General features: G+C 37.2%; 1 protein-coding gene and 1 non-coding gene across 3 annotated transcripts in view; one reads left to right on the plus strand and one right to left on the minus strand.

The window, feature by feature from the left end:
* Eif2b3 (eukaryotic translation initiation factor 2B subunit gamma) overlaps positions 1 to 13,330 on the plus strand; it is a 115,430-nt gene that overhangs the window by 23,154 nt on the left and 78,946 nt on the right. For both annotated transcript variants that reach the window (XM_020183327.2, XM_020183326.2), the window contains exon 4: positions 9,930 to 10,089. In XM_020183327.2, the coding sequence (XP_020038916.1) occupies positions 9,930 to 10,089 (160 nt within the window). The remainder of the gene's footprint in view (positions 1 to 9,929; positions 10,090 to 13,330) is intronic.
* On the minus strand, positions 7,561 to 7,663 carry LOC141425243 (U6 spliceosomal RNA). Its single transcript, XR_012450325.1, has one exon. It is a non-coding gene; the product is annotated as a U6 spliceosomal RNA (small nuclear RNA).

Consider the following 13,330-nt stretch of genomic DNA (forward strand, 5'->3'; position numbering starts at 1 on the left):
GTTCAGACCCCAGTACTGGGAAAAAAAAAAAAAAAAAAAAAAGAGGGTCTTGCTAGCACTCTAGAGACTAAGGCAAAGAGGATCATGAGTTTGAGGCTAGCCAGAGCTACACAGGGAGTTGCAGTCCAGCCTAAGCTACATAATAAGACCTAGATTCATTTAGTGCCACTACTGTTACTAGTTTTGTGGGTTCTTTCTTTATTTTTTTTATTTACTTTTGTGGTACGGGGGTTTGAACTTAGTGTCTAGCACTTCCTAGGCAGGTGCACTTGAGCTACAAGCCCAGCCCTGTTTTTATTTTTTGACTGGGCTATATAGCAAGACCTGTCTCTAAATAAATAAATAGGTAAGTAAATAAATAAAGCCTAAGTTCATTTAGCACCAGTATAGCTTTTAGATGTGTGTTTTCATTTTCCGTTATGTTTTTGGAGAACAAGCTGATGGTAGAAAGTCAGATCACACAGTATTTCAGTCACTGTTTTGGGGTTTTTTTGGAGGCGGGAGCACTACTAGGGTTTGAACTCTGGGTCTTGCACTCACAAGGCAAGTATTCTGTCATTTGAGCTATTCCTCCTGTCCCACTATTTTTTTGCCTATTGTTTTTGTTGTTGGTGGTGGTAGTGGTTTATCTTGTTTTGTTGTTTTTATATATTTTTTTGTTTCTTTTTTTTTTGGCAGCACTGGAGTTTGAACTCAGGGCTTTACACTTGCTGGGTAGGCGCTCTTACTGCTTAAGCCACTCACTCCATCAGCCCAGATATTTTGGGTTTTGTTTTGTTTTGGTGGCACTGGGATTTGAACTCAGGACCTTGTGCTTGCCAGGCAGGTGCTCTACCACTTGAGCCACACCTTCAAGGCTTGTTTTGTTTTTTGTGGTGCTGAGATGGAACTCAAGGTCTCCAGCTGCTGTTTTTTGTCTTTAAAACGGGTTTAATGAAATAGGTATATGTAAGATCTTTGTAAGCAGTAATATGCTGTCCAGTTATAAGTTAGTTGTTTTTGGTCTGGAAGAGTGGCTCAAGTAGTAAGAGTGCCTGCCTAGCAAGTGTGAGGCCCTGAGTTCTAACCCAGTGCCTTCCTCCTGTCCCCCCCTCCAAAAAAAAAGCTAAGTTAATTGTTTTTGCTTTCAACTTAAAAGTAGAAATAGAGAATCAGTTGAGCTAATTGTAGCAGATGAGCAAAAGCCAGTGATACCAAACTGAACGTCTATAAATTGGATCCCTAAAAAATATGTGATTACTCAGGCTATTGTTAAAAAAATGTTCAGAGCCACATTCTTAATGAATGAACTTGAGTAGCAACATCCTTTTTAACCAGTATGGTTAACTGGCTATAGGGGTTTTTTTATGCCCATCTGACTTCTTTGATTATCTGAGAATCACCATATATGCCATGCATGGATTATTACTTTTTGTTATTATTATTATTATTTTTGGATGGTACTGGGGTTTGAACTCAGGGCCTTCCACCTACTAGGCAGGCATGCTACTGCTCAAGCCACTCTTCCAGCTCACGTTATTACTTTTTAAAGAATTCAAGTTTAATTAAGTTGCTTATGATAAAAATTATACTAACATGGTTTAAATCTTTCATAATGATCCATAAAATGGGATGTACTCAAAGCCAGGGGGTGTACAGGATAGAGTACTATAGGGAAAATGTTAGAATTTCTAGGTTTTGGGAGTTTTTTGTTTTATTGTTTTTATTTACTTACTTACTTTGGTAGTATTGGGTTTGGGTTTTTGTTGTTATTTTTTGTTTTTGTCTTGGGGATTGAACCCAGGGCCTATGGGCATGCCAGGCAAATACCACTGAGCTATACCCCTAACCAAGGTTTTAAATTTTTATATTGTCCTTTTAAAACTTCTAATTTAAAATTTTATGTATATGTTATATAAAGAGTATAATATATCATAATGATTTGTGTATTTTTAAATAAATTTAAAATGTAATTTGTGATAAGTTCAACTACTTTTTTATGCTTAGAGAACATTGTTTTAGGGTGTCTTTAAGCAGGGAAATGACAAAAGCAGTGGAAATTGGAGTATGGATTAGAATACAGGAAAGCCAGAGTAAAAGAGACAAGTTAAAAGACTGGGAAAAGATTTGGATGCCTGAACTAAGGCAGCACAGTAGAGATAAAGAGGAAGAACAGGGGATCAATGAGATGGTGGAGATGGGAACTGGGTTAAGGAGGGAGACTCAGTCCTTGACTATAGCCAGATTTCTGATTTCAGTCCTGGTTGGTAGCGATGCTCAGTTAAGCTAAGGAACACAGGAAGAATATTTAGCTCTGAGCCTACAGATTATCACATTTCTTACAGACTCAGCTGATCAGTCTGCACCTATAGCTTCAACTTCAGTGAAAACAAAGTAGCTGTTGGCTCTTTGGGGACTACAAACTGGGAATCTTTTCTAAGTATTTGCAACCGATATGAAATCAATGCGGTCTCCATTACAGTTAACTGTTGAAGTTTATTAAAGAACACAAACTACTTTTGAAGATTAGGTTGGATTGGACCACATAGGAAACTGTAAATTTGACTATTCATAGTCATACCAAGAAGCTGGATCCATTAGTTCCATGTGGGCAGGTTTGGAATGGAGGGTAGTGATTTGGATCCCAGCCATTGTTTGTGGAAGTGCTGGGTTGGGAAAAGCATGGTAGTTTACCATGCCCTGATGGGTGTTTGTTTGTTTTGTTTTGTTTGTTTCCATGGGAATGTGTTTTTCTTTTTCTTTTCTGTAGGAAATTATTTGCCAGATTGTGTTATTTATAACAATCTGCCATGGAACAGCTGCCAGAAAAAGAAAAGAAGCTATTCCGAGTAGCTCTCCTCACCCACCCACTCCCACTACTACCATACACACATACGTCCGGTATTCTGATTTAACTTTTTTTTTTTTTCTTTAGTTTTACTCAGTGGTTTTGGCTTGATAGAAAATGTTCTTGTAATATGAGATTTCTGGGTTTTGCCTCGGCAAGGTAATTGAGTTTTCTGAGCTGAATTTGTTTGCTTTAGTCAACACTCACTGGCAGGAGTTTATGTTTTGAATTCCTGTGTGTGTAGATTTCTTCCTAAATACTAAAGTGCTGCCTTAACGATCTTGTAAGTTTTTATACTGTCAACAGTACACACACATTATTCTTTAGATAACAAAAAAGCTGTGCTTTTTGTCCTGGACCTGCCCTGGCTTTTCTAGGGGAGAAAGGTTAAGATGAGGGAGTCATAGTGAGGACTGTTGGAATAGCAAGTGGGGAGATCATTGGAGACTTCAGCTGGTTTCTGCAGAAGGGACTTACTGTAAGTGTTAGAAAAGAATTGCTCCCTTCAAATTTAAGGAGTGGAGAGTTGGCTTGTTCAGGGAATTTCAGATTAATTGCATTTCAGATACACTATTACTTCACAAGCTAAACAATTCATATTTATTCATGGCTTGTGATCACACAAAATTAAAAATACTTTTGGCTCTTATTAGTTTTTCCAATTTCTCTCTCCTGAGGTCCAGTTAGTAGAAGGCCACTAGAGTTGGTTTTACATTTTTAGAATAAAAATCAAAAAATGATCATTTCTTTCTATAAAACTTGTATAAAAATGTAAAGAAAACCAGATAGTATTATAAAGGCATAAGGATAATTTAGTTTTCCTTTTAGACTTTTGTTTCTTCTTTCAGGCTTTCCAACTTTGGAAACCAGTACATTGATGAGAAGTGCTAATGTTGCAAATAAGATGATAAATGCTTTGGTTCTCAGTGAGTCTTACATGGTGCATTCTCTGGAACAGAGTCAGTAGAGGGGCTGATGGAACAAGCTGATGGACCAGGGCTTGTATCCCTGGTCCTGCTCTTTCAGATTGATGCCTTTGTTTTCACACTGAGAACTGATGGCAACCAGACAGTGAAGGGAGAGGTCTATTCCTTGTTATCCTTGGGAATTTTGTATTCACTGAGCAAAAAGTCATCTAAATAGCAAAGAGAGAAAGGAGACTACAGGCCTGTTCACAATTATGCAGGACTTGTTCAATATTCACAATACTGACAGATTTAAACACTTTTGTAGATATTGAATGGTAACAGCATTTATTTTCCAAGACAATATTGTCACACTTCAGAGACATCTGCATCAGGGTCATTTTATTTACTTTGAGGTGCACTTAATTTAATTAATTATGGAACAGTCAACTTGCAAAAATCTTATTAGAGAAACCCAGAAAAATAAATTTTTCCTCAGCAAACTAACATTTGATTATAATAAAATGGAGCAACTTCTGTACTGTTGTGATAACTGTTTTTTTCTTTTTAATTTTTTGGGTCTTTTTTCCACTTTCTTATAGTGACAATTGTATGCATGTCTTTAGTAAAAGGTGCCTTGTGCCTTTCTAAGCATTGTTATAAGAAGCAGGATTCAGCAGTAGGGATTCTTCTTTACCTTATAGTGATGTGTTCTGATTTGTTAATGGTTTGGTGGTTCCTGAATGGTGAGTTGTAGGCTTAAGAATTTTTTTCCTGAAAAGGTGATATATATATATAGAAACTTATTTTTAGTCTTAGTTAAGATCCAGAAAGAATTTGGAGAGCCTTCTTTTTTTTTTTTTTTTTTTTGCACTTGTAAATAAATCATTTCTTGTCATTAGTTTTAGTAGGTTAGCCAGCTAGATTCTTAAATAATTTATAACAGATGTTTAACATAAGTACCTATTCTTTTTCCAATTCTTAACAGATTAATGTAGTAGAACTATATTAATTTAGAGAATTTTAACAAATTAGTTGTAATTTTCCTAGAGAATGGAAAGATGGCATCACCCATGGATTTCCTATCCCTAGGGAGTGGCAAGATGGTGTTAGACATGTGGTGGCTTCATCATGATGGCAGTATTTTCTGTGAGCACATGGTCTCTCAAAGGAACACAAAGACATGTTACATGTAATATACAGGTTCAAAAATTGCAATCTGTTATAGGAATAAAAGACACCTTCCCCTAAGAGACAGGTGTTAGTGCCCATATGAGTTCCTAATGAAGAGACCAAATAATTAAAGCAAACTAATGTGGCATTTGAACTCATAGCCTCACACTTGCTAGGCAGGTGTTCTACCACTTGAGCCATTCTCTGAGTCCTTGTTAGCTTCCCTAAAGAAAGGAGACTTAGAAACCATCTTTAGAATCTAGCAAATAATCCCATTAATCCCATCAGTGAAAGGCGCAGGTCCTAATGGACCTGGGACATGTGTCCCTTAGGGGAATGTGACCTTGGGGTGATCCTTTCTGCCACTCCTGCAGATCATGGAGACAAGGAGATGGGACCAGGTGCCCAGGGCAAGCAGAGGCATGGTGGGTAGACAGGCAAGGGAGCAAGACAGAGGAGGAAGTGGAATAAGGCTGATGATGCATGGCAGCTGCAGGAAAGAATGGTCCAGCCTGAGGCCCAGGACCGTGGTTGCCAGAGCTGGCGCCTTTAGCTACCCTGGGTGTTCACAGCAACTGTAGAGCCGGGCCATGTGGGTGGTGGGTCTTGGAGTGTGCCCAGCCCTGGCACTGCTTTTTGTCTGTGCTAATCCCTCTAGCCTGTGAGGCCACGTGGCTTCCAACAATGGCAGTGAGCTCCTGTGCCCACTTTGTTGCTGGTGTGTGGATGCCGCTGCTACTGCTGCTGCTGGGACCAGAGACTCCAGGGGCACAGGCATTCATCTATGGTCCCTCTGATAGGTAGGAGGTAGGCATAAGTGGTGGCAACATTTCTCCTGGTAGTCTCTGCCACATTTGCAGCAAGGTGGAGTCTTGATCAGAAGGCTTCCAAATTCTTTGTCCTGCATGGAATTATCCATGGCAAGGTACATGCATGCAAATGGAGTTTATTAAAAGTTAGGGAACAGAAATACAAAAGGGAGCACTGTGGGGCTCAGGTGGAATCTGGAAGCTGAGTTAGAGAGCCTTCTTAGTGAGGTTTTATTCAGCCATAAAGAAGAATGAAATTATGTCATTTGTAGGAAAATGGGTGAAACTGGAGCAAAAGAAGCCAGACTCAGAAAGACAAATATTGCATGCTTTCTATTATATGTGGATCTAGATTTGAGGAAAAACAACAACACCACAAAAGACATGAAAGCAGAAGGAGGGCTGTTTGGAAAGCAAAGGGAACCAGAGGGAGGAGGGGTCGACAAGAGAGGGTAGTGGGGGCAGTGAACACGATCAAAGTATATTCATACATGTATGACAGTGTCAGAATGAAACCCATTTAAAATGCACAAAAGGAAGAAGAAAGCCTAAAGTAGAAGAGTTAAAAACATACAAATTTGAATTGCTTACCTTTAAGAGACCTTTAAAAGAAATTGTTTAGACTATAAACAAGTTATTTGTAGAGAAAGAAATTATGGTTCTGATAGAAATTGTATATTCAGAAATAGGCAGTAAGACAAGACATTCTGATAGTTGAATGTTACTTTCTGAGCAAAAAGACTTTGCTTTAGTTGAATATGAGCTGAGGGCCAGGGTATTGCTCAGTGGCAGAGCGCTTGCTTAGCATGTTTGAGGCCCTGAGTTCAATCCCAACACTAAAGCAAGAAAAGAATGTGGTCAGGTGTGGTGGCCCACATCTATAATCCCAGTATTCGGGAGACTGAGGCAGGAGGATCATGGGTTCTAAGTCATCCTGGGCTACACAGCAAGACCCTAACTCAAAAATAACCTGAGAAAAAAAGGGCTAGAGGTATAGCTCAAGTGTTAGAGTGAAGTGTAAAGCCCTGAGTTCAAACCTCAGTATCACCACCACCAAAAAAAAAGTGTGTGTGTGTGTGTGTGTGAATGAATTGAAATCATTCATTTTCTCACCCAAAGCAGGAGTCTTGTTTTAAATTAAAATTTTAGAAGAATTTGAACCACTTACAAAAGTTTCCATGTAGATAATGTAGATATTCACTTTATTCCCCAACCTAGACTAATTTAGTCCAATGTTTTTCAGACTTTAAAACTACCAGAACTGGTTTCCAATCCAAAGCTTAGAAGGTACAATTTTTAATAAGAGAGCTGCCCCAGTTGACTCAGGAAGGGCACAAGAAGCAAGTGTTCCCTGAGACATCTCTGGTAAACTGTAGGTATGCCACTGAGAAACATAGGTATAGTCTAAATTAGAATGTAAGTAATTGTTTCCTACTTGATTTATTTTGGACTTCTGTTTTCTGTAATTATGATAAAAACATAATGGCAGAATGTATAGGTAGAAATCTGTTTAAAATATGTTGAGTAGCCTCTTTAGCCACTCAGCTTTAAAACTTTCTAGTCCCAGTTTCCTCCAGGTTCCATAATTGGGCTTCACTCTGTAAGTGGTTAATACGCATTAGATAAATGAATCATTGGAAATGATACTCATATATACTTAAGTATTTCTAATGATGGAAAACTTATTACCTTACAGTTTTTTGTTTTTGTTTTCAGAAAGGCCTCTCTATGTAGCCCAGACTGGCCTTGAATTCGTGATCCTCCTGTATCAACCTCCCTAGTACTGGGATTATAGGCCTGCACCACTTATTCCTGGCACAAGATTCTTCTTATTCTTTTTTTTTTTTTAAATATGGAATGCTTCACAAATTTGCATGTCATCCTTGCACAGGGGTCATGTTAATCTTCTCTGTGCTAAAGCAAGCACACAAAATTATTCTTTTCGACTGGCTCTGATTGGCAGAAAATTAACATAGAAACCAAAATTACTTCTGTTTATGTTAACTTATTTATCTTATTTTTTGCTGTTGAGCTACTCAGGTAAAAATTGGTTCTTCCTTCAGATTGTCAAGTATTTGAAAAGTACTATCTCCTTTTTCTTTTTTATTTCATGGGGCAGGCAGGTGGGAACAAGGCCAGACTGACCTCAAACTTGTGATTCTCTTGCCATAGCCTCCTGAGTACTGGGATTATAGGCGTGAACGGTTACCTCACTGATACTATTACCTCTTTCTTCCTTAACCTCACTTCTTGTTTTATCCATTCTTTCCCTCTCCCCCACATGCATTTACATTTTCTTTTCTGTACTATAAACATAGTCCGATCTTTTAATTATTGTGGTTTCTAGCTGTCTTGCCATTTTGATAACCTCATTTTATTTTTTTCTTTGGTGGCACTGTGGCTTGAACTCAGAGCCTCATGCTTGCTAGGCAGGCACTCTACCACTTGAGCTACTCCACCAACCCTTTTTTTGTGTTGGGCATTTTCAAGATAGGGGGTCTTGAGAACTATTTTCTCAGGCTGGCTTTGAACTGATCCTCCTGATCTCTGTTTCCCAAGTAGCTAAGATTACAGAAGTGAGCCACCAGCACCTAGCCTCATTTATACTTTTGAATTTATCAAGGTTATTCTTAAAATATGATACTCTAGCTCATACCTTATACCCACAATGTGGGGTACTACACAGGCTTTGTTTCAATGTGAGGATCGAATCTAGGGCCCTGTGTATGTTGGGCAAGTGGTAACTGAGCTAGATCCCTAAACTTCATACTAAATTAATAGTATATAAGACATTGTATACTACACTTCTCTTAAATAGGTCTTCAAACTAGCAAAGCCATATTTTTTGGAACATTATTCAGTAATACAATTTTTTTTCCTCTTGGTGGTACTGGGGTTTGAACTCAGGACTCATACTTGCTAAGCAGGTGCTCTACCACTTGGGCCACAACTCAGCAATCATCTAAGTTATTAGTTATATAGTTACTAAGTAGCCACTTATAGTTGTTAGATTTTAGTTATATAACAACTGTAAACCTATTTCTTTATCTCTAAAGTACTACTAATAATAGCTCTTACTGCAAAGAGTTGTTGCAAAGATAGGAAAGTACATGTAAAGTCATCACAATTCCTGGTTAGTAGTAAACATTCATTCAGAAAACATTAATTACCATTATTAGCTTTTATTGTAATTAATTTGAATTATTAGAATTATAATCAGAAAATCCATCATTATGAGAAAATCTTTTCTTTTCACTGGTTTATTTACTTACTCATCATTTTGTTTGTTTGTTTTGGTGCTGGGGATTAAATCCAAGGCCTCACACATGCTAAGCACATGCTTTAACACTAAGATATACATACCCCCAATGCCTCATTCACCAGTTATTAAATGCCTACTATGTACCAGGCACTATAGTAATAGGCCTCATTTTTCTTTTTTTTTTTTCTTTTATTATTCATATGTGCATACAGGCTTGGTTCATTTCTCCCCCCTGACCCCACCTCCTCCCTTACCACCCACTCCGCCCCCTCCCTCTCCCCCGCACCCCCTCAATACCCAGCAGAAACTATTTTGCCCTTATCTCTAATTTTGTAGGCCTCATTTTTCTCATAAAAAGGTGACTAATAAACTGAGCATAGTGGTACTCACCTGTAATCCCAACACTGGGGAGGCTGAAGCAGGAGGATTGCAAGTTTGAGACCATAGAGAAACTGTCTCAAATGAAAAACAGAGACTAATAACATTAATAATATATAATTCATCTAGTATCATTATAAGATTAAATGAGTGCTTTGTATAAACCCAAGGTTGTATTGTAATTGTTTACTACCCAGAATATAAGTTATCAAAGAATGAGGTATTACATTACATTCATCTTGTTATTTCCTGGTAGTAAAATGATTGTTCTATAAAGATAATTTATTCCAAAGTTACAGAAATAGATGCTGTGGTGATTTTCAGACTGTTCCTTTGAGATCTGGGTGCCAGAGGTATCTCAGGACTGCCCAGTTAAGGCTCACAAGGGGGCAGCAGAGATCTCAGGCCCTCCCCAGAACAGTTCCATTAAGGCAACCCCGTTTATTTTGCTATAGAAAAGGTTTGAAAAGATTTTCTGGTTTGTGTGCTTCTAAGCCATTATGTGTTTATCTTGTGATGATTTGTGTGATCTACTGTCTTTTGTGATGCTGACTTTTTCCTTCTTCATTTGGCAGACAGATGTGCTGGTACTGAGCTGTGATCTTATAACAGATGTTGCCTTGCATGAGGTTGTGGACCTATTCAGAGCTTATGATGCATCACTTGCTATGTTAATGAGAAAAGGCCAAGATAGCTTAGAACCAGTTCCAGGTCAAAAGGGGAAAAAAAAAACAGGTAAGGAAGATTTGAGTTTGAGCTATTTGTTTTTTGAGTTTGTAAGTATTATTACTATTTTTTTCATTTTATGATTTTTACGTTTACATATGTGTGTATACATTATTTGGGCCACCTTTCCCCTAATCCCCCATAAGTATTATTATTATTCATGCTTTCACTTAACAAACATTTACTGGGAACCTGCTATGCACTATAGATAATGTACTGGGAGTTGATGACATAAAGTCAAATAAGACACAGTCCCTGACTTGAAAATGCTGTACTATTAATTAAATTCTGTAATATTATTTTGTATATGGAGCGAATTCAGAGCTATTTGTACTCTAGTTAAGACTTGAGTAATGGAATACATACACACTTGTCCTCAGTATCTGTGGGGATTGATGCTAGGACCCATGGATGCACGCACATGAGTGCTTATTTGCATTTGTGCATGTGCATGTTCACACACACACACACAAACACACTGCAGTATGTACACACAATGCAAAATCTGGGTGCATATTCTGTTATATAAAGTGGTGTAGTATTTGCATATAACTTATGCACATCTTCCATATGCTTTAAATCATCTTTAGATTACCTGTAATGCCTAATACAATATAAATATTGTATAAATAGTTGTTATACTCTTTTTTTTTTTTAGGAAAGAATAATAAGGAAAAAAGTCTGTACATGCTCTGTACAGACCCCATTTTTTTCTTTTTTTCTTTATTTTATATACTTCTTATCTCTTTGGTTTTCAAAATATTTTTAATCTGTGCTGTTGAACCCCTGGATATGGAACTGAAAGATACAGAAGGCCAACTATATCTCAGAAACAAAATATTTGATTTAAAATCAAATTTTAAAAAAATATTTAAATTTTGATTACAAATTTGATTAGATAACTTTAAGGCAATCGAAATTACCATTACAAATTTAATATATTTGCTTCTTTTGAATGCCTTGGTTGCCTTAAAGTAGTCAATAAACATGACACTTAATACTTATGCTTATCTTCTAGAATTATACATACACACACACACATATATATAGTACTAGGGTTGAACTCAAGACTTTGCTCTTGCTTGGTAAGGCCCTCTAACACTTTGAGCCAGTCCACCAACCCTTTCTGCATTGGTTTTTTTGAGATAGGGTCTCACTTTATGCCTGGGCTGGCCTGGACCTCAATTTTCCTATTTGTGCTTCCTGTGTAGCTGAGATGACAGGCGAGAACTACCGTGCCTAGCCTAGCCTGGAATTACAGTTATTTTGATGTTTTTCTAGGATTGCAGTAGTAGCTTTTTGTTTTTTAGTCTTCATAGAATTTTAGTACTCTTATCAAACCACAAAGAAAAGGAGTAACATGCTAGTCCAATCAAGATTAGAGAATTGGGAGTTTTGACTTACTGATTTTTGACTGAAACATGGCACCTAATTGTTTTTCCCAGAGTATTTCAGACCTGAACTGACTCTGTGTCTGGGCGATTTTTTATAACTGAATTTATAACTAAAAAGCTTTTTAAGACCACACTTTTGAACTGGAGATGTGACTCAGTGTGAGTGTGAGGCCTCCTTTTGATCCCCAGTACTAATCTTAAAAAAAAAAAAAAAAAGACTACCACATTTTTTATGAATTTTAGTTTTTCCTGGAGTGATGTTTTTCCTTGCAATGATGTATTCTTTAGGTTTTGCTTAGCCAGTATATGTAGCCAATTATTCTTTCATTATTATGTATTGGTATAGTCTATTATAATTGCCAGAAGCTATGCATTGTTTATTAATAACTTACTATTATTAATAGAGCCACTTAGTGCTTTCATTCTTAGATTTAAGTTATCTAGTTTATATTTTTAGCTCTCCTTTTCTTTTTTTCCTTGTTGTTTTTTTGGTTTTTTTTTTTTTTTTTTTTTGAGACAGGGTCTCACTATGTAGCCTAGGCTGGCCTCCAATTCATAATCCTTTTACCTTAGTCTCTGGAGTGCTGTGATTACTGATGTGTACCAACACACCTGGCTTAGGTCTCTCCTTTTTAGGGTATTTCTATAACTTATAATTTTGACCATAACAATTACTCTTATTTCTAGTTACTTTTTTTATACCAGGTCACTGGTACAGATGATACTCATACTGATCAATACTCTTGTTCTTTCTTTCTTTCTTTCTTTTTTTAGTACTGCGGGGTTGAACTCTGGGCCTCATGCTTCCTAGGTAGCCTTGCCACTCCATGAGCTTTTTGTGCTGGTTGTTTTGAGATAGGGTCTCACTTTATGCCTGAGCAGCCTGGACACCATCCTCCTATTTGTGCTTCCCCATATAGCTGGGGTGACAGGTGTGTGCCACCTTGCCAGCCATTGATTGAGATGGGGGTCTCACAAACTTTTTCCCTGGATGGCCTTGAACCATGATCCCCCAGTCTCAGCCTCCAAACTAGCTAGTATTATAGGCTTGAGAAACCTCTCCCAGCTCTTATTCTTGATAGTTTCTACTTTTGCAAGGTTTGGTTTACTTATAACTTCCTATATTCATCCTTTTCTACTTATAAAGATAGAAACAACTACCTTTCTAAACTTTGTAAACAAATATATATTATAATGATGTTTTTGTTTCCTTATAACAATTTTTTTAAAAATCAAATATCCTATATTATTATTCTTTCATTAGAAATTTTTAATACATTTCATATTAGGGGTTTTTTAATGGGAAATCAGCTCACATTTAATTGTGGTTTTTGGGGAGGATCCATAGTTGGTTTTATCTCTTTAAGTATCATTATAAATGCTTAGCTTTTCATTGACTCTAATTACATTAACTGTAACTATTATGTATCTATCCACCCATTTTTTAAAATGTTTTGATGGGAATGGGGATGCAGCTCAGTGGTAAAACTCTGGTGTGAGGCCTGGGTTCAGTCCCCAGCACACAAAAAAAGTTTTAAAAGTGTTGCTTAAATTATCATAGTTTGGCCAGTGAAAGTTTCTTTAAACTGGTTCCCTTATCCTCTTTGAAATGTATATATGGTGGTTACTTGCCATGGCTGGAATGTGAATGTAAAGGGCAAGAAAAACAGATGGGACTGGAGACATTCAGGGATCAAAACAAAGAGTTTGAATTTCACCCCCAGCACTTGTTGAAGTGTTTTGGTTTGCTTGGTTTTAACATGAAATTTTGAACTCCCCATTATCAACACTTTGTTTCCTTTGAAGACTAAGGTTTACCTAAATAATGGAACTTTAATTGGCATTTCAAGGGTAAA

Source organism: Castor canadensis, chromosome 7, assembly GCF_047511655.1.
Source record: "Castor canadensis chromosome 7, mCasCan1.hap1v2, whole genome shotgun sequence".
Taxonomy (NCBI): domain Eukaryota; kingdom Metazoa; phylum Chordata; class Mammalia; order Rodentia; family Castoridae; genus Castor; species Castor canadensis.